General features: G+C 42.0%; 1 protein-coding gene across 3 annotated transcripts in view; it reads left to right on the forward strand.

Moving 5' to 3' along the window:
* Positions 1 to 6,719, forward strand: part of SUMF1 (sulfatase modifying factor 1) — a 112,318-nt gene extending 105,599 nt beyond the window's left edge. For 2 of the 3 annotated variants that reach the window (XM_032649596.1, XM_032649595.1), the window contains exon 8: positions 5,616 to 6,719. In XM_032649596.1, coding sequence (XP_032505487.1) covers positions 5,616 to 5,726 — 111 coding nt within the window. In that variant the 3' untranslated portion in view covers positions 5,727 to 6,719. The remainder of the gene's footprint in view (positions 1 to 5,615) is intronic. The other variant, XM_032649594.1, reaches the window with a different exon arrangement.
* The last annotated feature ends 17,317 nt before the right edge of the window (positions 6,720 to 24,036 follow it).

Here is a 24,036-nt window from a genome sequence, read left to right on the forward strand (position 1 = left end):
TTTTAACTGCCACTAAGTATATTAAGATATGGACTCTAGAATTAGATCTGGGTTGGAGTTCTGTAACCGTTCTTTGCTAGTCCTTGCCTGTAACATTAGGCAAATTACTTAACCTTTCTAAGCCTCAGTTTTCACACTTGTAAAATGTACATCATAACTGCACCTATTGTAAGGTTCTTACGAGGAATAAATGCAGCAAAGTAAATAAGCACTTGGTACAGTGCCTAGCTCATGGTTAAGTCTCCGTAAGTTAGTTGCTGCTAACACCATCATTCTTAATCATCATCTTTATTATAATAAGATTATTTTCCCCCATTTTCTCTTTTGAATAAAAACCAACTAATGAACTGCTAACTAGATAGGCAGAATCCTGGAAATGATTACTGTAGCACAGGTAAAAATCAGTAAAAGAAAGAAAATCAATAAAAAGAGAAAAGAATAATGTAATTCATTTTGAAAAAAAAATCACCTTGCTTAGAAGGTGACTGACTTTTGATCGTGGCCCAGGGCCAGTTTGCATGACTAAAGTAAGCTCTGATTATTATTTTTGATTTTTTGAAAGTCCATCCAAAGTATAGCTTCAGTAAGGAGACGAGGCACAGAAAGAACAACTATGAGTCAACATGGTGTTAAGAGCACAGATTCTGGAATGGGACTGAAAAGACTGTAGTCCTGGATTCACAGTTACAAACCATGTGACCTTAGGCACACTATTACCACACCTGTGTGTCGGTTTTTTCCTTGTGTATACATATATATATATTATTGTGTATGCAATAATACCTACCTCAGGATTATTGAGAGGATTAAGTCACTTAATACATGTGAAGTTCTTAGAACAGTTCACATGGTAAGTACTCAAGAAATACTAGTCTTTCTTGAAGTTGTTAGATTAATCTCTGTGGGATCTTTAGCCCAACCTACAACATTGACGAAATCCTCACTCCCCTACCCCCTCAACCCCACCATTTTACATCAAAATTAGTAGCAAAAGGAGTTGTCCAAGTGTCAGTGGCAAGAGCAATGGATGGGAAATTGAGAGACCTGAGTTCTGCTGTGTCATTTTTCTATAATCATTTTGTTCATAATGAGCTACAATTACCTTAAAACTGTTCTTTATCCCTAAAAGTCTTCCTCTCATAAAAACCATATTGCCGTCCCACTTGACTTCAGAGCCCCAAGGCTGGTAAGCCATTATCTTAAATGAATTGTTCTTGAATCCAGGATCATATTCTTAGTGCAGATATCGAGGTCAGTTTCACAAAGTAATTAGCCATTTTGATGAAATGGGGCTAAAATAGGCCCTCACTACTACCTCTGTTCTTAATTAATAAAATGACCCATATTTCAACCACAAAGACCTAACATCATTAATAACCATTTTTAGTGCTAAAAGTAGAGTTGGAAAAAAAGAAAGAGCAATGAGGACATATGAAATCAGGCCATTTTTCTCTTTAATTACGTATTTCATTAGTTACCCATTACTGGAATTTAAAATGAACTACTTATTAATAAATGTTTGCTGAGTGAATGAGTGCATTTGCAGTGGAATGATAATGTCAATTGACTGTTTTCTCATGTGATGGTCCTGACCTTTCAACACTAACTTGTAGTGAGACTTGCTTTTTAGTGTTTAGTTCTTCATCATTTAGGTTAATGGAAGACTTTAGGTACTGCTATGATCCAAAAAAGGACTAGCTCTTTTTGTTGTCACTGATTTTAAGCTTTTTTGTTATGTAAGCAAAACATTTTCATTGCATAAAAATTAGAAAATAAATAATAAACAGAAAAATGAAAAAAATCGTTCACGCTGCTTTCTGAAGAAAACTGTTAATAGTATTCTACCAAACTCTTCGGTGCACTTTTATTTTTTCTTCCCAAAATGGGATTATGCTGTATGTACCAGGGCCTTCAAATATGACTGTGGTCAATAATCTCTTATACATCATGGATCTCTTTTCCGATCACAGTGCTCCAGGCAGGCACAATTCGTCACAGTTGCTACAGCCTGCATTTTGTGGCATATGGAAACCAAATTTTAAAACAGTTTGTTATATAATTTGAGAGACAAGTTGCATATTGAACTATGCCATCCGACAAAGACCTCAGTCCTATGCCTTGTCACCAGAGATACCCCTTCACCTTTTCCATTTATATAACAAATAATTTTCCTATTTTTGTAGCAAATGCGTAACCGTATTCAGATGCTGGCAAGGAATCATCTTCCCAACACAAGATCACTAAGACCTGCAGAGAAGCTGCTTTTGTTTTAGTAAGGAAGCAGGTTAACCCAAGGAGGTCAGATAAGACAGGCAAAGTGAGTTCTTTTAATTAAGAGTGTTGTGTTCATTAGAAAGTAACAATTACAATAATCTCCACATGTCTACTGCTTTACTTTTTCATGTAAAGATAAGATGAAGCATTTTGACATTATTCCATTAATAGCCCCATTTTATCGGAAGAGGGAGCAGATTCAGAAAGGCTTTGCCTAAGGTTAAATAGCTAATGAGCCTTGGATTTTGCCTTTTCAGGTGAGTAAATTAGTAAAATGTTTGTCACAATTTCCACCTGTGTCAAGCCCAACCTCTTTCTGCCAAGTAGACCACCTTTAATGTGACTCCATCCTATTTAGCCACCCACGTTTCCTGCTTTTTATCATTTATCCTCTCTGTACCACTCATTGCTTTTGCCTGGAATTCTCATTCTCTGAATCTTTGGGCGGCTCAGCTCTCGCAGCGCCTCATCAGAGGAGCCTTCCCCGGCCACCTTATCTAAGTAGCACCTAGTCACGTCTAGTCCTCTCTCCCTATGTGACTTTCTTCCAAGCTGACCACTGCCAGAAGCACTCTTGAATTTATCCATTTATTTATTGTCTGACTACTTAACTCCTTGTTGAATGTAAGCTTCCCGATAACGGGTACATTGTTTTGTTCCGCATGGCTTCCCTCGTGCCCAGAATAACATCTAGCATGTTGTAAACTCTCAAATATTCAATGAATAAATAAACCATGCTCTGACACTCTCAGGCTGTGGCCTTGCTATCCTCTTCACTTGCCTGAATTTTTCCATTTTCATGCCTCTGATGTCATTGTTTTCTCCACTTAACATACCTTCTTTCCTTGTTTCTAAGTCCTGTAAATCAGTGCTACTCAGTTTGTGGTCCATGGGCCCGTAGCATTAGCAGCGCCTGTAAGCTGGTTAGAAATGCAGATTCTTGGAACCCACACCAGACTTACTGAATCAGGATCCCTGGGTTTGTGGCCTAGGAATAGGTATTTACATGAGCTCTCCAGGCTATTCTTCTGTATACTCAAGTCGGAAGACCACTGCCATAATCACGTAAATCCCGCTCTAGCCAAGTTCTGCCTTCAAAAGTCTTTCCTAAAAAATTAGACATTTAGTGACCATTTCCTCCCCTGAATTAATAGTAACCTCAGAATCTTTTAATCCTAGCTTGTTTTGTAGCTTTTTGATGTGTAATCATTGTTTCCTCAACCAGCCTGTGATCTCCAGTGGGACAGTGCGCACAGGAGGCGATCAGGAAACGCTTGATTGTTTTTTGTCATGTGTGGTCCAGTTATGGAACAAGAATGTCCCTGTCTGACTGCCTGCCCCCCCCGCCCCAAACTCGATTCTTGCTCGCATGTGGAATTCACTGCACACACTGAGAGCATGGGGCCCTGCATTATCCACAGCAGCTTGATTCTAAAAATGCCAAAGCACCTTGCTTCACAGCAGCCCAGTGAGTAGGCCCTACATGGAACAAAGCTTCTGCCGTGTCTTTCTGCATGGTCACCTCTAGTCATTTTAGAGCTTCCATCGCATCCCAATCACAGGTAGTAGCAGATGCCATCACGTCTTTCATTATTTCAGGCATATTTTTTTATTCATTTTCCCTCTGCCTGCCTGAATATTGGTAATGGTGTTACATTCTTCACTGGCCACAGGGAAAAGGAGAAAATTGGTTGCTACTGTTTTGCTATCTATAAAAGACAGAGCACCATGTGTTTTGTTTTTTTTTTCATGGTGGAAATGCTCCAGAGAATTCCTTTGTCAGCTCTAGAGATAATTTTTATGAAGATTAGAAACATTCAACTTTCGTGAGAGAAAGGAGAATAATAAGAATTAAGGGGAAAAAAAACCTCTTTTATACTGACCTATTTTGCCCCTCCACAAATTCTCTCTGCTTCATGAGTTCCAGAGTTACTCTACATGATTCTTTGTGCAGTTTCTTTAACCAGCGGTGGGGACTTGAGTTTCCCAGGGCCCACTCAGAGTTGATGCTCTTGGTACACAGGGTAACTAGTTTATTTTCATTGTCTGTTATTTTTGATCAAAGATCTTAGGACATAAGAGTTCCATGCATGGTTATTTTTGGAACGTGGAAGCTTTTGAAGTGTTTGAATCAAGTCATCTGTGGTTATTCACTGACTATCTAGTAGGTGACCAGGGATATGTGTTAGGCTTTCCCTGATGTGTACATGCAGGGGGCTATAACAGGGATGGGACAGAATCATGAGTTGTGATGCCTTTCCATCTACGGGTATCGACTGTTGCTAAGCAGGCAAGCACACCACAGTTAGACCTGGGTTCGAATTCTACTTCTTTTAACAACTGTGTCATCTAGGGTAACTCATTTAATTCCTCTGGCCATTATGATTAAATCAAATAAGTGATGAAGGCACCTAGCACCATGCCTGGAGAGCTTGATGTCTGTGTGTTTGTGCATATGTATATACCATACTCTGCTCTTATAAAATAAAACAATACCAAACAAGTCCCCCACACAAAGATACATAGCTTTATGAATTACTATGATTTAAACTCCAAAAGCAATGTATTAAGAAAAAATGTTTTCCACAGCCTTTCCTACTCTTGATGTTCCTGGGCTTACTGTTCAATTTTTGCCAACCTGTTGGATAGTAAATAATATCTTGATGTTGCTCTTAATATTTTCTCAATTGCCATTTAGCTTTATTACTTGGTTTCTTGTCTACTTGTCAAATGCTATTCTAAATGTGCAAATAACTTTTTAAATTATAAAAGTAATACATAGTTATCATCGGAAAGTTGAAACCCCACTGCCTGAGGATAACTACGGTTTGGATTATGGTGCATTTTGAATCTTCCAGTCTGCTTTTCTTTGGCGTACGTGATTATCTAGATTGAGATCATAGCACATATACAGTTTTGTATTCTGACTTTTTCATTTAAGATTGTATCCTGAGAAATTCCTATGTCATTAAATGTTACATGAAAACATGCCTTTTAATGGCTGCTTACTAGTCTAAATTATGGATGCGCCATAACTTATGTAACCATTGGTTGTTACATTTTTTTAAACTGTTCTAAGTAATACTCACACCAACATCTTTGTACTATATCTAGTCACGTTTATAACAGAACACTGGATAACGTGGTGAGCTCTCAATGTGCTACCCTTTTCGGAAACATAGCTGCTAAATGTGCAGGAGGCGGGTGCCTGTAGGGCAGGCACGGTCTGCAGATAGGCATAACTCTCTACAGTTGGTACTTGGGCACAACGTCAATCTGACAGTTGAGAGCCTTCAGCCCAGAGTCCAAGAGCACTCATGTGTCTGGTTCTCTCCGCAAAGTCCTACTGCTACAGGTATCGCTGTGCTGCTCGAAGCCAGAACACACCTGACAGCTCCGCTTCGAATCTGGGATTCCGCTGTGCAGCCGACCACCTGCCCACCACAGGCTAACAGCCACGAAGAGCCTTTCTGAATCGGAGAAGTCGTGTCTAACCTGCACGCGGCTTCCCTCAGAAGGCTGAACAACCTCGTGTGAAGAATTCCCACCCCCAGGTGGGTTACATACCTGCCCAGTGGCCAAAGGAACCGTGTGGCGAGACCAAATAGCTGACCTGCATCAGCAAGTGTGCTTTGTTGTGTGGTGCGTTTCATGTTTTACTTTTGGAGTCTTTTACAGAGGAAGGCGGTGGAGGGCACCCTGAACTAGGCCTCAGGAGGTCTGCGTTCTACCCAGGCTCTGCCCCTGGGTTAGACCCCAGGGTCCCACACTTGACCTTCCTGGGCCTCAGTGACCTCATCTGTCCAGTGAGGGGATGCACAACATGATCTCTGAGGCTGTCTCCCAACTCGCAGATTGTCTGAATATATCAGATTCTATTGTGATTTCATAGTGAGAGTTTATGGCAGGTTATTTTTTAGCTGTTTTTTCCCATGTGTGAACCTTGGGTAATACTAATCATGTAAAATAATCGTTCTCTTGTATATTATTTTCAGAAAAGAATGAGGGGGGTGGCGGTGATGGGTCCTTATATTCATACTGCACTTTGTTTTTTCAAGGAAATCAGTGTCTTTTACATTGTTATAATGAATCCCACTTGGGCCAGTGATGGTGCGCTCAAGTTCAGCAATCTGAACACGCAGGGATGTCTGTGAGGTGACTTTACTGTGCTTTATATTTTAACATTAAGTGCCTTTGGTTCAGGGGGGCAGTTACAAGCCCTATTTCCCCCTCTCGCCAAAGCCTTTGGTGAGTGTGAAATGTTTGCTACATGGAGAAACCTGCTTAATTCTAAATGTAGGAGAAAAACACCAAGAACCTTGAATTAACTGTATTCAGGGTATCCAGTACTTTGTAATCGGGAAGTAGGAAATCTCGTTGGCTGTGGAGTGTCAGATGCTTCAGATCATGCACTGTGTCGAATAAAGTGGTATCTGCTAAATCAGGCTTCACTCTCATTGTTTCCTTTTCTCTTTCCCTCTATTATGTTTCCTTTTAAAGAAAGGACTTTGCGATATGTATGTGTTTTGTTTGCTAGAAAACTTTCTTGTTGTTTAGCTATTTGATAACTTGGATATTTGAGCAGTTTGTGGGAATTTTTATTCCAAAAGGCAAGGCTGTTCTGCCAGGAACCTAATTATGACCGTGCTTCTTCGTGCCTCAGTAGATGAGACAAGGTCAAGGGCGGTGCCTCCATCCTGTGAAACGCAACAGCTGCTTCACGTGCCAGGAAGGCACCTTGACTTAGAGTGATGGCTTCCAACCAGAGGTCCCTGTCATCACGATCCCAGCCTGATTCCCCAGTCCTTGAAGACCCCACGTTTGTTTCTAGCATGTCATTTGAAAGGAGAGGTTTGTTTTTATGTTGGTTGTTCAAAAACTAAGTCACATAATATTCTTAAATGTTCAGCCAACTCCTGATTGCTACTTTTGCACCTAGCCTCCTAATGTTAAAACATTTATCCTGAGAAACAGTTGTGTTGCTGGGGTGTTTGGCCACATTTGTTAGTCTGTCACTTTGTGGATATAAAATGTTTCTTTACACGCTCTCATCAGTTGATGATTGATTTGGGCAAAACAAACAAAAAAAAGCATTTGCTTCATTGAAAAGGCTAATGGAGGAAATAAGGTATTTTATTCTTAAAGTCACCAGTACTCAAGCACAGTTTTTGTTTTTACTTGTTACCTCCCACTTACTTACATTTTTCACATGGTTATACTTTTAGTGTGTGTATTTTGGATTCTTTTCTTGGTAATTAATGTTATATAGCATAAATATTTTGGGGTGTGTTTTGGCTTAGTCTTTACAATTGCATTTTTAGCAGCAGCATAATGTTAGAAAGCATTTAAAGTGAAATCCTAACAAGCCCTTCATTTAAGAACCACATTTCTAGGTTACTGACTACAGAGCGTGCCAGACTACAGACAGCTGTGGCTACTGCGCTTTATAAAATTGTGTGTTGACTTAGGAACAGACTGACAGGATCGTAGTATACGAACTGCAGCTTTAATGCTGTATACGCATTTCTGAAAAACCTCACCTTCTGCAAAATTGCGTGTAAAAAATAGGGAGCATAAGGAAAAGTAGAGGTAGGGGCAGACCACTCACGTGTTAAGGAACTTTGCCGTTAGAGCGCTAACAAAAATCATACCTATCCTACTAAAATCAGTAGCTCAGTTAAATCTGCAGTGGCAGCATCACAGCCAGTCAGTCCTTTGCAGCCTTAAGTCCTGGGGCTCCTTCGTCTTTCTTCTCTAAGATGTAAGTTTTATTCATTTATTTATTTATTTATTTTTGCGGTACGCGGGCCTCTCACTGTTGTGGCCTCTCCTGTTGCGGAGCACAGGCTCCGGACGCGCAGGCTCAGCGCCCGTGGCTCATGGGCCCAGCCGCTCCGCGGCATGTGGGATCCTCCCGGACCGGGGCACAAACCCGTGTCTCCTGCATCGGCAGGCAGACGCTCAACCACTGCGCCACCAGGGAAGCCCTTAAGATGTAAGTTTTTAATGGCATTTGCTTTTAATGGAGACCACTTCCATCAAAAGTAAAGATCTGATTGGGGTTTTAGACTTCTGCATCAGTCTTTATAAGGTTAGGGGGGCAATGTTTTTGTAGTATCTTTATTCGAACTCGCAGATTTTCAGAGAGTTTATTTAACATAGGGCAAATTTTAGCAATTTTGAAGCCACTAAATAAACCACTACTTGTACTTCCATAGGGTTAAAAAAAGTTTTTTGGAGGTCTTCATATATCGCTAAAGTTTTCTATTAACTTTCAAGAAAGTTTACCCGTGATGGTTTCAAAACACATTTCAAATAACATACACCCCAACGTGACCTTCACATTCGACCATCTTCCAATCTCTGTTTACAAATCACTTACAAGCTATTTCTGCATTAAAGAAATATTCGTCTTAACAGAACAGACTACTTGGCTGATGTGCCAGTACCAGTATACGAAAATCTGTGTTTTGTTTGTTTGTTTGTTTTGTTTGTTTTTTCAGGAACTCATTTATTAGGTGTGTGCTTCTAATTCATTTTTTGTCCCACTGAAGAGTGGAGGAAATTGAAGGTTTGTTCTCAAATCTGCTTTGGTCCTGAATCTTGGGCAATCTTAATATATATTCAGGGGTGTACATGAGGTTCTGAGTAGGGAGCAGGTCATCTTCTTTTAAGCCTGTAAACATGAGTAGAAGGGGGGAGTGACGGGGAGTGATGGTTGTGGTGATCAAGAGTGACCTTTCCTTCTTAGAAAACATCAGATTACTTAGAGGCATCAGACTTTGCATGGTTCAACCTACAGCTTAAAATGAAATACAGATCTCCACCAATGTAGACATTTTTTTTCTTTTTTAACTCTTCCCTCCCCGCTTTTTTTTTTTTTTTTTTGGACAGAGCATCTCTGTTGTCCACATGAAAGGAAAAAAGAAATTGAAGATGCTATTTATTTTACTAAGTGTTGGTTTGGGCTGGGGCGTGGTGGGGTAGTGGCTCCAAACTAATATGTTGGTAAATTCTGTTTTCCTTGGACCGTCTTTACTAAGAATTCTGTTGTTGACATAAAATAAGGCAAAGGGCCTTTCATCCATGAGAATCTCAGGAACCTCTTGCTAATCACCTTTTCAAAACAGATCATGGGGCTTCCCTGGTGGCGCAGTGGTTGAGAGTCCGCCTGCCGATGCAGGGGACACGGGTTCGTGCCCCGGCCCGGGAAGATCCCACATGCCGCGGAGCGGCTGGGCCCGTGAGCCATGGCCGCTGAGCCTGCGCGTCCAGAGCCTGTGCTGCGCAACGGGAGAGGCCACAGCAGTGAGAGGCCCGCGTACCGCGAAAAAAAAAACCAAAACAGATCATGTTTTCAAGCTACACATAAAGTTGTTCTATGTGGTAAAATCCATAGTTGACCTAGTGAAAGGAGTATTTTGAGGAAAAACAGACGTGGAAATATGATGTTTTCTGTTCTGAGACTTCAGGAATTTGATACAAGGGACTAGTGTAGGATTTATTTTTCCTTTATAAAATATTTGGTATGCATTTCTTCCCCCTTCCTTCCAACAGATATCGAAACTAACCTTACCATTGGCAATATTTATCACCAGGGAGTTAACCTGCAGGCTGGCTTTTAGGAGGAGCACTGGAGGTGCAGAGCCTGGCTCTTGTGGGAACGGGGGCGACGAGAAGCAGGCTGACTGATGCCCATTCTGAAGGCGCTGTCATTGCTCTGCCCTCCCTTGGCCGCCATGCAGAAATGTGAGCCCAGACTTTCTCGATTGTCCATTTTCTGGGAGTACGTACCTGGCTCTTTGCATTTTCATGTGAAGTCTTCTGAGTTTTTAATGTTGGCAACCAATTCAGATTTAAAAAAAAACACTGTGAGGACCTAATAAATTGCTTCTGTAGCCAGATTCAGCCTGTGGAGTGCTACTTTTCAACTGAGATTGTGAAAAGTTGATTCATTTCGTGGAGCACGAAATCCCATGTATTTCTTTCTGAAAAATGACTGATCAAGTAAGTAATGTACCAGTTAGAAATGTCCGAGTTTGAGAAAGCGCAGTGGCTTGCCCAAGGCTATCATCTTGCCTAGAAATGCCGTAGGGAACACCTTTTCTCCATCCCCACCCCATCCCACCTAAAATCATTTAATAGCCATAGGCAATCTCAGCGGTGCTATCAACAGTTCATTTTCATTAACTTTGGCACTTATTATTAAGTTTGCAGACTAATATCAGAGAATATCAGAAATGTCAGTTGCTTAACTGTTGGTTTCATTTATTAAAATTTAATTGTCTGTAATACGAACTACCCCAGAGTAGGCATTGTTTTTATAGGTTTTGCCAGAATCAGCCATGCTGTTAGTGAAAGCTGGCCTTTGTTGTTTCAAATGCTTAAAACACCATGGAAATTATTAATGCCAGGAGGCTCAGTTGGAGCCCTGGCAGCAGGCCAGAACTCCTTCCTTCCTCTGACTCTTTTGTGTTTAGACTATTAAAGCAGGAGTTTAATTAATTTTATGATTAAGAAAAATCATTACAGATAATATTCAGGTAGGCTGTAAAATGAGATACGCTCTTTTCTGAAATTTGCCCTATTTAGGATTGGAAAGTTGAAGGGATTAGCACCAAGGGGGTGGAATTTTTCAGCTTCAGATCAGATTCTAATCTGCGCCCAAATGGTAATTGACTCCACAGTCATCATTATGAGAAGGCTGGTTGGGCCTTTGGAATTAGTCATCGTTGTCAGGCAAAAAGACACTTCCATTGCAGGGTAATTGAAGGCCGGGCAGGATTCCCTCCCATTGCTGGGCCTGGGCCATGTTTGACAAACTCCTTGTTTTCTTTGCTGAGGAAATGGAAGACCGATCAGACCAACCCTTTTCCAACATGTCAGTTTGGCACCTCAACAGGGTAAGGTTAGAAGCTCTGAATCAACACTTAGCAGGAAAGTGAAACCAGCTGACAGTCAATCAGGGGAACAGAGATAAGCCCTTCCTTGTCAGGTGGTGCTGATAAAAGGTTCACCTGCATTTAGTTTGGTGCCTGTTAAGAAGGGCCCTTTGTGGTTGCTGTTCTGAAGCCCACAATTTTTTTCTGCTCCAGACACTTGCCAAATGAAATTTTATTTATTTTCTTTTAAATGACATGGAAGGATGCCCCTTTTAATCTCTTCCGTTATCTTCTTTAAAAGGCAGTTTATCATGGTGTGAAGAGAGCACCAGAATGAGATTATCTGGGATTGTTTCCCTGCCTCTCCACCTACTTACCTTGGGATCTTTAGGCAGGTAATGTCGTCTCAGGTTAAATGGGGATAATAATAGTACCTACCTCTTGAGGTTGTGGGGAGATACGAAATAATACAAAAATAAAGTGTTTAGCACAAATTACTTGGGTAAGTGCTTGCTAGGTACTTGTTTCTACTATGAGTGTGATTATTAAGATCAGAGGAGCAGGAAGGTACTACCGGACGGTCCTGGTCAGTCATGGGGTTCAGCTTAGAACAGGGAGCAAAGTTGGGCCAAGAGGCAGAAAACAGAGAGGCTGAATTTAAAAGCATAACTTGATCTCTATCTCAAATATAAAAAAAGAAGCTGGCATGGCTGACCCCCAAATCTCTGTTAATACTTGAATTTGAAAATGTTCTGATACTGTATGGTCCATCTGTTCCCCAAATTTTGGCTGCGCCGCTGCAGCTTGTAGGATTTTAGTTCCCCAACCAATGATCAAACCCGGGCCCTCGGCAGTGAGAGCACAGAGTCCTGACCACTGGACCACCAGGGAATTCCCCCCATCAAAGTTCTCTTTAAAGGAGAAAATTACATCTGACTATTGCAGCATAGATTGTATAATTCTGAAGCTTCTCCTCCTCAATCTGCCTCACAAAGAACCTCTGGCACGTTTAATACCAATGAAAATGTCATTCATGGGCATAACAATAGTTAAAAATAGAAAACAAAAGGGAAGGCAGTCTGTTGTCTCATAATATGCTAGTCAGCCTGTTAAGGTTTTCTGTGGTGTTTTCAATGTTAATTTGCATGCCAGTTTTAGAGAATAGTAATTCTGGGAACTCATTTAAATTATTTCTTCTTACTTAATTCTTCTCTGAGATTTTTGGTCCAGGATCTAGATTCTAACTTCATAAATTACCACATTCAAAACTCAAAACAACATCCAAAGGAGAATAGTTGAGGGTTTGGCAATGCTCATAGGGATTGGTGTAATGGGTTTTGAGAACAGCAACTGTCAAAGTGTGGTCTGTGGGCCGCATTCAGGGGGTTGAGTCAGAAGTATCTTCATAATAATATTAAGATGTGATTTGCCTTTTTTATTCTCATTACCTCATGAGTGTATGGTGGGATTTTCCAGAGACTACATGATAGGTAGCCTGATGGCTCATAGAATATGAGCTTGTATATTTTAAAATGTTTCCAGTCTTAATTTCTAATATGCTAAATGTTAGCTCTAACCCACGTTACAAAAGCTCCTTGGGGTCTTCAGTAAGATGTAGGCATGTAGAGGGGTCCTGAGAGCAAAAAGCTTGAGGGCTGCTGATCTAGAAGAAAAGCAAGGCCTCGTGGTGACCAAGTCTGTCTTCGGAATAATGACCAGCCCTTCTCCAGCTCTTCCGAAGACAGTCAAGAAGAATTGAGTTTAAATGACCACAGGAGAAATTTAAAATTATCTGCTAAGAGGTGCTTCCTTCCTATTTGTTTCTGGAGACCTAATAAATGCAGAGGAGAATTTCCTTCCGTGGCTCGAAGAAGACCCACCAGTGATTTAGTTGAAGTGGTCACGACGTGGAAGGGTCAGAAAGAGGAAGCCCTGGGGAGCAGCACAGGGAGATGGCCCCGCCATGGGTTGTCACATTTTCTCAGAGATGGTGATAATGGAGTTGGGTCCTCTGAGAGACAATTCTGTGAGTGGAGTGCCCTAAACAGTCCTGTAATTGGAGTCACTCTGATATACAAGGAGTCCCCAGGAGGGCTTTGGAATATCAGGTGCACACAGTGTAAATTCCCCCACTCTTGTAGCCTCTGTTCAAGGTGATGTGGTAGTGGGACCCCTGCTTGTCAGCCATCTGCCCCCTCAGATGGTGGTTGTATTATAAAGCGAGTGAGGAGGGTCAAAGTGTTACTTTCATGAAACAGCTCACTTTCTCCTGGTGGAATTCATCTTCATTGTGCTGTAAATTGTGACTGTTTTACCTTCCTCTTGCCTGGTTTATCTTCCAGTCACAGTTTTAGGTTCTCCTTAGCCAGGCACTACGCTGAATGCTTTATGTACATGATCTAATTTAATCTGCAGGCGATCTCGGGAGGACATGGTTATTTTTGGTTAGTATTCCCACTTTGCGCTTAGGAAACTAGGACTCGGTGTTTGCAAGGCGTCCAGGTGACACGGCTGAATGAGGCCGAACCAGGACTCCCACCATTTTTGTGACTTCTCTCTACTGCATCACTAGATCCACAGTTTTATTTTGAGTTTGGTGTGGGGAGGGGTGGATTAAAGAGGGGAGATTACTGAGGCAAAAGGGAGCCTGAAGGAGAAAAACGGCAAAGAGCGAGGAGATGGAATGGATCAGTGGTTAAGAACATGGACCCTGGAGCCAGACTGTCTTGGTTTAAATTCTTACCCTACCACTTGCTAGATGTGTGACTTCGGGCAAGTTACTTAACCGATTTGTTTTTCAGATTTTGAAAATTAAAATTTACTTTCAGAAAAGGTAGAATCAAGGCAGGAGTGTTAAAAATCGTCAGTATAGGGTGATATGTGTGCAAATTTTTGACCTGCTTTACATCCCTTCCGTGTCATTCTCAATATGGCAATGAGACATCCAAGGTTAGGACCACACATTTTCAGAAGGTGTGTTTTCATCACATCATTTTCTTTCCCAGAATGTGCTGCTTCTTTTTTTTTTTTTTCCGCAGTATGTGGGCCTCTCACTGTTGTGGCCTCTCCAGTTGTGGAGCACAGGCTCCGGACCCGCAGGCTCAGCGGCCATGGCTCACGGGCCCAGCTGCTCCGCGGCATGTGGGATCTTCCCGGACCGGGGCACGAACCCACGTCCCCTGCATCGGCAGGCTGACTCTCAACCACTGCGCCACCAGGGAAGCCCTGTGCTGCTTCTTTTTACAAAACGATCATGTTTCCGTAAAGAGGCGGATTTTTTTTTTTTTTTTTTTTTTTTTAGGGGCGAGGTGGGAGAAAGCGGGGTATATGGGAAACATTCACCTGCTAGCAATAATGAAGATCAAAAGGTGCATTATCAGCTCATTCATACCAGGCTCAGATTCATGAAAAAAGTTACAGCTGCTAAGACGACTGAGATCATGTGTGAAGAGTGAAACAAGTGTCCTGCACCATGCTTGTTAAATAGCGCTCTGAAAAAGCATACGGGAGGAGTTCCTTGATAAGAGTGAATCCCCTGGTCTTTGTGAAACTGGGCAAAAGTCTGTTAGTTGCTTCCCCTAACTCTGCTGAGGGACTGAAAACTGGGCATTGTTTCTTAAGATGTGGTTTCAGAGCAGCTTCCAACTCAGCATTTCCCTCTGTTCCAGAGCATTGTAAATACTCAGTTTGGTGGAGAGGGGGAGAAAACGTCATTAATGTGGGAATCACATTCACATTTGCAATTTTATATTTATTAACAAAATCTTTTGCTCCAGAATATATTAGGCAAGCCGAAGGATGGATCACGTTGATTACTGCTTCTGGGCTGTCAGCTTTGGACAGTCTCTTTTGGAGGCAGCCCTTGTATTGATACCCCCATCCCTGGCAACTGGATGTGGTTTTATGTGTAATGTTCCCCCTCTAGTGGCCAGATTGGTTTTGATTTTTTGCACAAATGATCTCTGGAGTTGGAGAACCTTTCGTTTAGGGGTACTGTGGATTTGGGAAAGCCAGGGGGAGAGGATAAAGAAGAGTGTGCAAATCTTTATTCCACAGGAAAAAATTGTTCTCAAGTTTTTCTCCCATCCAGTCCCTAGATTTTTAAAGAGCTGATGGAGATGGAGACTGACCTGCGGAAGGGAGGAGATCTCTCATCTTTTCACTCTGATTGTTTTCTGAATTTCTACTGCCTTTATTAAGAATTATGTTATTGGGACTTCCCTGGTGGCGCAGTGGTTAGGAGTCCTCCTACCAATGCAGGGGACGTGGGTTCAGGCCCTGGTCCGGGAAGATCCCACACGCTGCGGAGCAACTAAGCCCATGCACCACAACTACTGAGCCTGTGCTCTAGAGCCCACGAGCCACAACTACTGAGCCCCTGTGCCACAACTAGTGAAGCCCACGACCCTAGAGCCCATGGTCTGCAACAAGAGAAACCACCACAATGAGAAGCCCATGCACTGCAGCGAAGAGTAGCCCCTGCTCGCCACAACTAGAGAAAGCCTGCGCACAGCAATGAAGACCCAATGCATCCAAAAATTAATTAATTAAAAAAAAGAAGTATCTTATTAATAACTCTCCATCAAGTTTCAATAGAAAAATATTTTTTAATTATAAGAGCAATAAAATGCATAGGGTAAAACTAGAAACCCTAAAAAAATATTCAGAGTGTCCTTCATTCTGTGAGTTCTGGTCTTCTCCCAAGTCTGTGCCAGCAGGTAACTACTATCAACAGTACGTATACCTTTCCAGGTTTTTTTCTATGCATTTAAAAATACGTGTTGTACATGTGTCTATTGGTATATATTGAATACAGATGACTTATCAAAATATACATAGACGCACACAGAAATCACATACAATGTATTCAAATTATATTTGGTTTTCATGAAACAAAATCGAGTCATACTACAAATACTGTTCATTTAATATATTGTGTACGCTCCATGAAAGTAATATATAGGTCTAGCTCTTTTTCAATAGCTGAATTAATGACATTCATTTATTTAAGCATTCCCTTATTTATGAATATTTGGGTTATTTTCAATTTTTACTGTTAAAAAATGTTGCAATAACCCTACCTGTACCTACTTATATCTCTGCCGGTTTGTGCAGATATTTCCTGTAGGACAAGTTCCTGGGAGTCTAACTCCTGTATCAGAGCTTATGGTTATTTTAAATTGTGATGGATATTGACAACCCTCCTTTTTTTGGCTGTACCAATTTACATTCCCACACACGGTGAATCTGCAGCTTTTTAACGCTATTTTTTCATCCTAAAACGAATCTGAGAACAACCAAGGTAGCTCAGTGTAGGAAAATTCTTCTGTAGGATTCAGGAATAGTTGTCAGGGGGGATGAATGAAATCAAGCTGAGGTCTTCATCTGGCCTCAGCACTGGAGCATTCCCTGCTCTCTGTGGCTGAAATACAACCCTGGGGTATGCTAATCGGTCCAGTTTTGATGGCAGATGAGTCCAGTCTGCAAAAGTGATTCACTGTTAATGGAGTCAGTCTTGAGGAGTAAATTGTTTCCACTCCCCACCCCTGCCCACAATCCACAGTGACCTCTTTACTGCCTGTAATTTCCATGTTATTTTTCTCCTTGTGGCCTGGCGATCTGGAGCTCATCTCTGAGTTAATAATTCTGACCTTCCCTATGTATGGCTGGTTGCCCTTGAAAGTTAAAAAATCATAGTCTGAAGGTCAGAAACCCTGCATGCTATCTAGCCTCATCAGCTTCCCCCTCCCCATCTCTCTACTCCATCTGATGTCCTCAGAGCTGGTCCCTGCGCCACGCCTGGCTTGTTGTGTTAGAAGTACCCTGGTGGGTGGGGGGTGTCACAAATGCACTTTCCTGAGCACCACCCCCCCGCCAGAAGACTGAGTGAATAGGGCTCAAATGAGGCCTGGGATTACATACTTCTCAAAATCCCCATTCTTACCTCCTGGGCCTTTTACCCCTTGGGAGCTTTAGTTGCATTATCTGTAAAATGAGGGCTTGAAGTATATTAAACTCTCTCCTGTAGGGGAAAGGAGGAGAGGAGGGTTGTCAGGAAAATTCTGCCTGAGACTTTCGATTAGGAGAATTGCTCCGGGGAGTCACTAGTGTGTCCATTTTGGTGGAAACATTGGCCAGCAGATGGTGCTTCTGCTTTAGGCTCTATTTCTTGGCTCCCTTCTGGAATGACATAAAACCAGATGCAAGGAAGGCAAGACTGAAAAAAATGTATGTGCCTCTATTGGCATAGACCTGTGGTAGATCCCTCATTTCACAATCTTTAAGGACCCTTCACTCTGGAATTCTGTGACTGGGGTCCCTGGTGAAGTAAACCCAAAAGTGAAGCCAGCGACACAAAACTAAGCAGTAGCTTTTGCTTTATAGTACCTTTGTAAAACAATAACAACAGAAGGCTTTCCTTGGTACTGAAGGACCGAAATGATAGCTGGTATGTTGTTTTATAAATATTTGTAAATGTAAAAAGAGCTAAATGACCTGAGTTTTTGACATTTGCTGGCATTGAGGAACTAAAGTCAGCCTGCTAGCAGCTTCACGATGGTGTGTAGCTTTTTGGTTACCCTTGGCACGTGCTTTCTCTGTTGGGACCTGTGGGTTTTGCAATATGAACTTGGAGCTTTTATGTCCCATAATGTCTATAAGAACTCATAATCAAGTTGGTTTGGTGGTAAGGGATAAATTATTACTTACTGCTTTGTATGTCCTCAGAGTGTCACTATTTAAAAACAAATAAGCTGACACTGCAGTTGGAGAATGCCCGCTTAATTTCTTCTTAGTTAAGAAAAAAATGAGTAGCATTTATTATCACCGTAGACGTTTTATGGCAGTGTCAGGGGAGGTGGAAAAGGTGTCGAACGAGCCACAAAGGTATAGGTGTATTGGTAAAAAAAAAAAAATAGTCTTTTAAAGGAAAAAAAAATGTGAAACCATTTGACCTCTGTCCAGTAACAAATGCCTAATGAATACTTGTGTCTAAAGCATTTAACATGATAGGTGCCAAAAACTGCCTTATAAGTCTCCTAAATTTTAAAAAACATATTTTTATCCGGTATCATAATGAAAAAGAAAAAACGAAAAAGAAAGACAAACTATACATCATTCATAGCAAGTGAGAAAGAGACTCCTAAATCTTAAAAGGTAAAGCATAGGGTTAAAAGATGAATAAGTTCTGGGGATCTAATGCACAGTTTGTGATTATAGTCAATGGTGCTGTATTATATACTTCGAAGTTGCTAAGAGACTAGATCTTCAGTATTCTCATTGCAAAAAAGAATTGGTATTTATGTGACATGATGGAGGTGTCAGCTAACACTATGTTGATAATTACATTGCAATATCAACACGTTGTGTACCTTAATCTTACATAATGTTAAATGCCAACTATATCTCAAGTTTTAAAAAAGCAGAAAGTGGTAGAAAAGCCTAGATCTAAAAGGTACTGCAGAATGTTACCCATGTTTTTGAAGTGAATATAAAGTTAATATGAGGCACATTCATTTTTCTACAACCGTCTCATGTTAAAATATACTCTACAAAATACTAAACGTTAAATATTAAAATCATTTAAAGATACACTCTACAAAATACATAGTGATAATAATAATAACTGATTTAAATTGGAAAAATAGTAAAAACTGATTTGAATGGGAAAAAACCCTTTAAAAGTACCAAAATGTCCTTAGTCTCCCAGAAGAATCATTATTCTAAGCACCTCTGTTTCATGGTGGGAGCTCTGCTTGAATTAGACCACAACGTCTACACTGTTTGATCATACTCTCCTTTCGTCATCCCTCCTATTATTCTCCTTTGTATGTTGTCATCAGAATGGCCAGAGCTTGTGTCTGAAGTGGGAGAATATATTTGGCAAGATGCTGATGTACTTTCTGGCAATAATTCCAGCCCATGTGATGCTCTTTGTTACCTTTTTTGGGGTACAGTCACTTGAGAGCAAGATGTTCTTTTATGAGACTTTAAATTGGTTTTTGATGGTCAAATAGTCAAAGAAGCATGGCTGAAGACTAAAGCAGCATCACATACATTCCTTTACACTGGGAATATAGTGCGGCAAAATCACGTTTATGTGGAAGAAGAAGCAAAATGAAGCACCTCAGTGAGTTTTAAAAAGATATGTTTATTTATTTTTGGCTGCATTGGGTCTTAGTTGTGGCACGCGGGATCTTTGTTGCGGTGCACAGGCTCCTCTCTAGTTGTGGTGCACGGGCTCCAGAGCACGTGGGCTCTGTATTTGTGGCGCGTGGGCTCTGTATTTGTGACGCGTGGGCTCTGTAGTTGTGGCGCGCGGGCTTAGTTGCTCTGCGGCATGTAGGATCTTAGTTCCCCGACCAGGGATCGAACCTGGATTGGAAGGTGGATTCTTAACCACTGGACCACCAGGGGGGTCCCACGAATTTTTTTTTTAAAGCATGTGCAATTTGGGGAAATAAACCCCTCCCCCCCAAACTTGTAAAAGTTTTGCGTGTGAGAGCCTTGTGTCCTATAGGCTGTTCTCTCACAGTGTTTAGGATATGGTGCCTCAATACATCCAGCTGTATACTCCAGAAACTGCACTGTCTTTCTTGACCTCTCCCTGTCTCTCATCTCCCATATCTAGCCCATCTCCAGGTCCTGTCGCTACTGCCTCCTAACTACCTCTTTGAATCTACTTTTCCCCATTTTTAATAATCCAAGCTGCATATCTCTCCTGGACAAATACAAACCATCTCCTAACTGGTCCACCTGAATCTTCTCTCACAACTCCCTTCTGTCCTCCAACCCAAGTCGGGTGTCCCCATTACAGTCAATTCTCTTTTTTTTTTTTTTTTGGCCATGCCTTGCGGCATGCGGGATCTTAGTTCCCCAACCGGGGATCGAACCCATGCCCCCTGCTTTGGGAGTGTGGAGTCTTAACCACTGACTGGACTGCCAGGGAAGTCCCTTTTTTTTTTTCTTTTTGAAATATAAATAATATCATGTACCCATTCTGCTCAAACTCTACCAGTGGCTTTCCACTTACTTTCAGGAAGAATATTATCTTAGCTTGGGCTACTCTGACAAAATACCATAGACTGGGCTTCAACAACAGACATTTATATCTCACAGTTCTGGAGCCTGAGAAGTCCAAGATTAGGGTACCAGCTGTTCAGTGTCTGGTGAGGCTCTCTTCCTGGCTTCACAGACAGTTGTCTTCTCCCTGTGTTCACATGGCTTTTCTGTGGTGTGTGTTAGTGGAGAGGGAGAGATACAGAGAGATGGAGAGAGGGCGAGGGCGAGGGAGGGGGGAAGGGGAGGGAAAGAGAGAGAGAGAGAGAGAGAGAGAGAGAGAGATTCCTCTTCTTATAAGGGCACTAATCCCATCATGAGGGTCCTACTCCTTTGAGCTCATCTAAACTTAACTACCTCCCAAAGAGTTCTACTTCCAGATAACATCACATTAGGACCTAAGGCTTTGATGTATGAATTTGGGAGGGGGGGGAGGGATGCATTCAGTCCATAACAAACATAAACCATAACATGGTCTGTAGAGCTTGGTGTTCTTAAAAGGGTGAGACTCAAAAAGATGACACACAGAAATAACACAGCACAAGGCAGTACATGGTAAAAGCAATGTGAATGGTCAGAAATGACGTGGGTGAAGGCTTTATGTGGTTACAGCATGTCGAGGTTACAATGTAATCTCTGTGATCCCTCAAAGTATCATCAGCATCACCTGGCCACTTATTAGAAATGCAGATCCTCAGGCCCCACCCCAGATCTACTAACTCAAAAAACTCTGAGATTAGGGCTAAGCAATATGTGTTTTAACAAGCCCTCTGGGTGGTTTCGATGGGTGTTGAAATTTGAGAATATTGGTGTAGTGAATACTGGGTGCTCTGCGCACATCCCTCCGAAGGCCTGAAGGATTTATTCCTCGGCCGCTGAGAGTGCTATCAGCTCCCTTTCCACAGGCGGTCTGCATCCAGTGACTGGCTGATGCAGGACTGTAAAGGCTCCACCTCTCACTACAGCTAGTAGAGGCAGCCCTGAAAGGTCACCCCAGCCTCAGGGCTCCTTGTGGGTTGGCTGTGGTCTTGGTTGAGATTTCATTACAACCCAAGTTCGCCTTTGCCCATCCCGCTTCCTTCTCTTCCATTCGATCACAGGTGCTAATCCCAACGGCATCCCCTGCTAATCTTCCTGCACTCCAACCTTCCTCTCAGAGTGTGCTCTCCAGGGAACCCAAACGCGTGCCTCACAGAGGAAGTGGGATTTGAGTTGAGACTTTCAAGAAGGTTGGGAAAGAAGTCACTAAGCAATGAAGGGAGGGGTGGAAGGGTGGGAGAGGGGAGTTGTCCTGAAGGAGGAGAGCAGCATGAGTAGAACTTCCCCAAGGCCTGATGAGGAAATGGAGAGCTACCCAGAGGGGCTGTAGGTCGTAGAATGAGAAGTGAGCAGTGGGGTTTTGCTGAAAAGCTAGACTGTGGAAGGCATTAAGATGCTCCCATACAGAATCTGGACTTCATCCTAAAGATGTCAGGTTCATCACACTATATAGTTCATTCACTCAATGATACCCATTAAGTATCTAGAGATTACTAGTATTAATACTACTAGTATTAATACTACTAGTATTAATACTACTAAGTATTAAGTAGCTAGAGAGAAACTGGTGAGCAAAATTAGATCTGGTCCCAGTCCTCAAGTCCAACAGAGGAGCTAGGCATAAATCAATCACACAAATGCCAAATTTGTACACACATACCAAATTAAAGTGTTTCAAAGACTTAAGAAGTATAGACATAATGTGTAGACCCTTGAGACCCTCTCACTCTAATTTTTTCCCCCTTATTGGACTCTAAACACTTTGGGAATGAAGATGGCTTTTGGTCTCTATTTCTCCAGAATGTAGCATAGTAGGTGCTTGGAAACATTTGCTGAATTAAATATGAATTCAGGAACTTGACTTCACACCACCCAGCACATACTAGATACTTGATACATGTTTGTGAATGAATGAATGAATTGAATTAACGAACAAATAACAGTTGTTTAGATGAGTCGGTGGATCAACCAGAACCACTTTCCAAGTGCTGGTCTTGGCGAAGAAGAATAAGGACCAGGTGTCATGTTGTTTTTAAAGCTACACTGATTTCATTTTAAGAACTGCTGAGAGATTTTAAGGGGTTATGTGCCCCCCTTCCCTGTGCCTTCTCCTTCTGAAAGGGTAGTGATAGTAAATATTAGGTTATTGTAAATCGTCTCACTAGACAAAAAAAAAAATCAACAATTTAGTAGCTAAAATGGTCTTAAACTAGTCAAAAATTTGGGAGCAATTTCTGCAGGGCAAGTTAGGGTAGTGGGAGGTCTGGTGTTTGTGGAAGATCTAGGATTAGTCTTTGAACCGTCCTTATTTCCACCCTCGAAAGAGCGGAGAATGCATTCCGATGAGTGTACAATTGGGGGAGGAGGTGTGGGGAAGAGGTAGGTTGGTTACTGCAGAGGAAAGGGGAAAGAGTTTACTTTTAAGAGTTGGGGAAGGCAGGAGAAACAGACTGGCAAGCAAGCAGACACTTCCAAAATAAACAACAAAAACAAACCCACTTTGCCTTGAGGGTAAATGGAAACTCTAATTGAGGGAATTCAATTATATTTAAATACAGGCTAGGAGAACTATGTCTTAGATTTGTTTGGAGGCCCTTTTCTGTGTCTGCCTACTATGTACAAATGCTTTGAGCTGGTGGTAGGTTAGAAAAAGAAGACAGAAGTGGTCTAGGGATGGAGGGAAGGTGGAGGGTGGGCTGGTCAGAGAGGGACATGGTGAGCAGAGGCCATGGGACATGTGGGGTTGGAATCAGTGACATCAGCACTGTGTAACTGGCTGCCCTTATAAACAGGGAGCATTGAGTATGTCTGGACCAGACGACTAACCAAAGTTAGCAGAGCAGTACACAGCAGGGATGGTATTGTGGTAGATCAAGTAATTTGTATTTTCCCAGTTCAGCTGTGGAGATTTGGCAGTGAGGACACGGCTGGGCAGGTGGCCGAAGGAAGATGAATGACAAGGAGACAGCAGGCTGATGGAAGTGCTGGCTAGCCAGCTAGCAGCAAACAGAAATAGGAGAAGGGGGGAAGGAAGGAAGAAGAGACAGGGAAAAAAATAGGATATATTGCTGGCTCTCTTGTTATTTTAGCTGCCTAGTAGCCATGTAAACAAGCAGCATAGGAGATGTCGTGGTTGGGAAGGGGAGGGTGAGAGGGCACGTGAGAGGGCTTTTCAAGGTGGACCTCAGAGTGAGAAGATGAGTGAGACATGAGGTGGAGAGGGGGGCAGGGGCCTTCTGGTCATCTTGAGAAGTTTGGGCTCCGTCCTGAGTGTGATGAGAAGTCACTGAAGGCTTTAAAGGCAGAGGATGCACTGTGGGGATGGTGAGGCCGAGAGGCTGTTGCCGGGAAGAAATGATGGAAGCATGGCATAAAACAATAACGGGGCAAACCGGAACAGATTTGAGAGATGTGTAGGGCAGGGAATTTATAGGACTTGGTGACTGATTGGTTATGGGGAGGAGGAGGTAGAAGTACGGATGACTTGTAGTTTTGGGCAGTGAGGCAAAAACTAAGGCCATTAACCGAGTAACAATATATACAAAACTAGCAAGGCTTTTTATCATCCCAGGGAAATCCCAAGTAGTTATAAAGTAAAAGGGAGCTCCAAGGATGTTCTTCAGATTCTGTTCATAATTTGGCTATAATTAAATGATCAAAGACAAGTATCCTTTTATTTAATTGATTAACAGAACTCCTTTGGGAGCTTATTCTAATACTTCCATAACATTTACCACCAAGAAAGACTTACCATTATATGGACTCTAAATGAATCTTGACTATG

This window comes from Phocoena sinus, chromosome 11 (genome assembly GCF_008692025.1).
Source record: "Phocoena sinus isolate mPhoSin1 chromosome 11, mPhoSin1.pri, whole genome shotgun sequence".
In the NCBI taxonomy this organism is placed as follows: Eukaryota; Metazoa; Chordata; class Mammalia; order Artiodactyla; family Phocoenidae; genus Phocoena; species Phocoena sinus.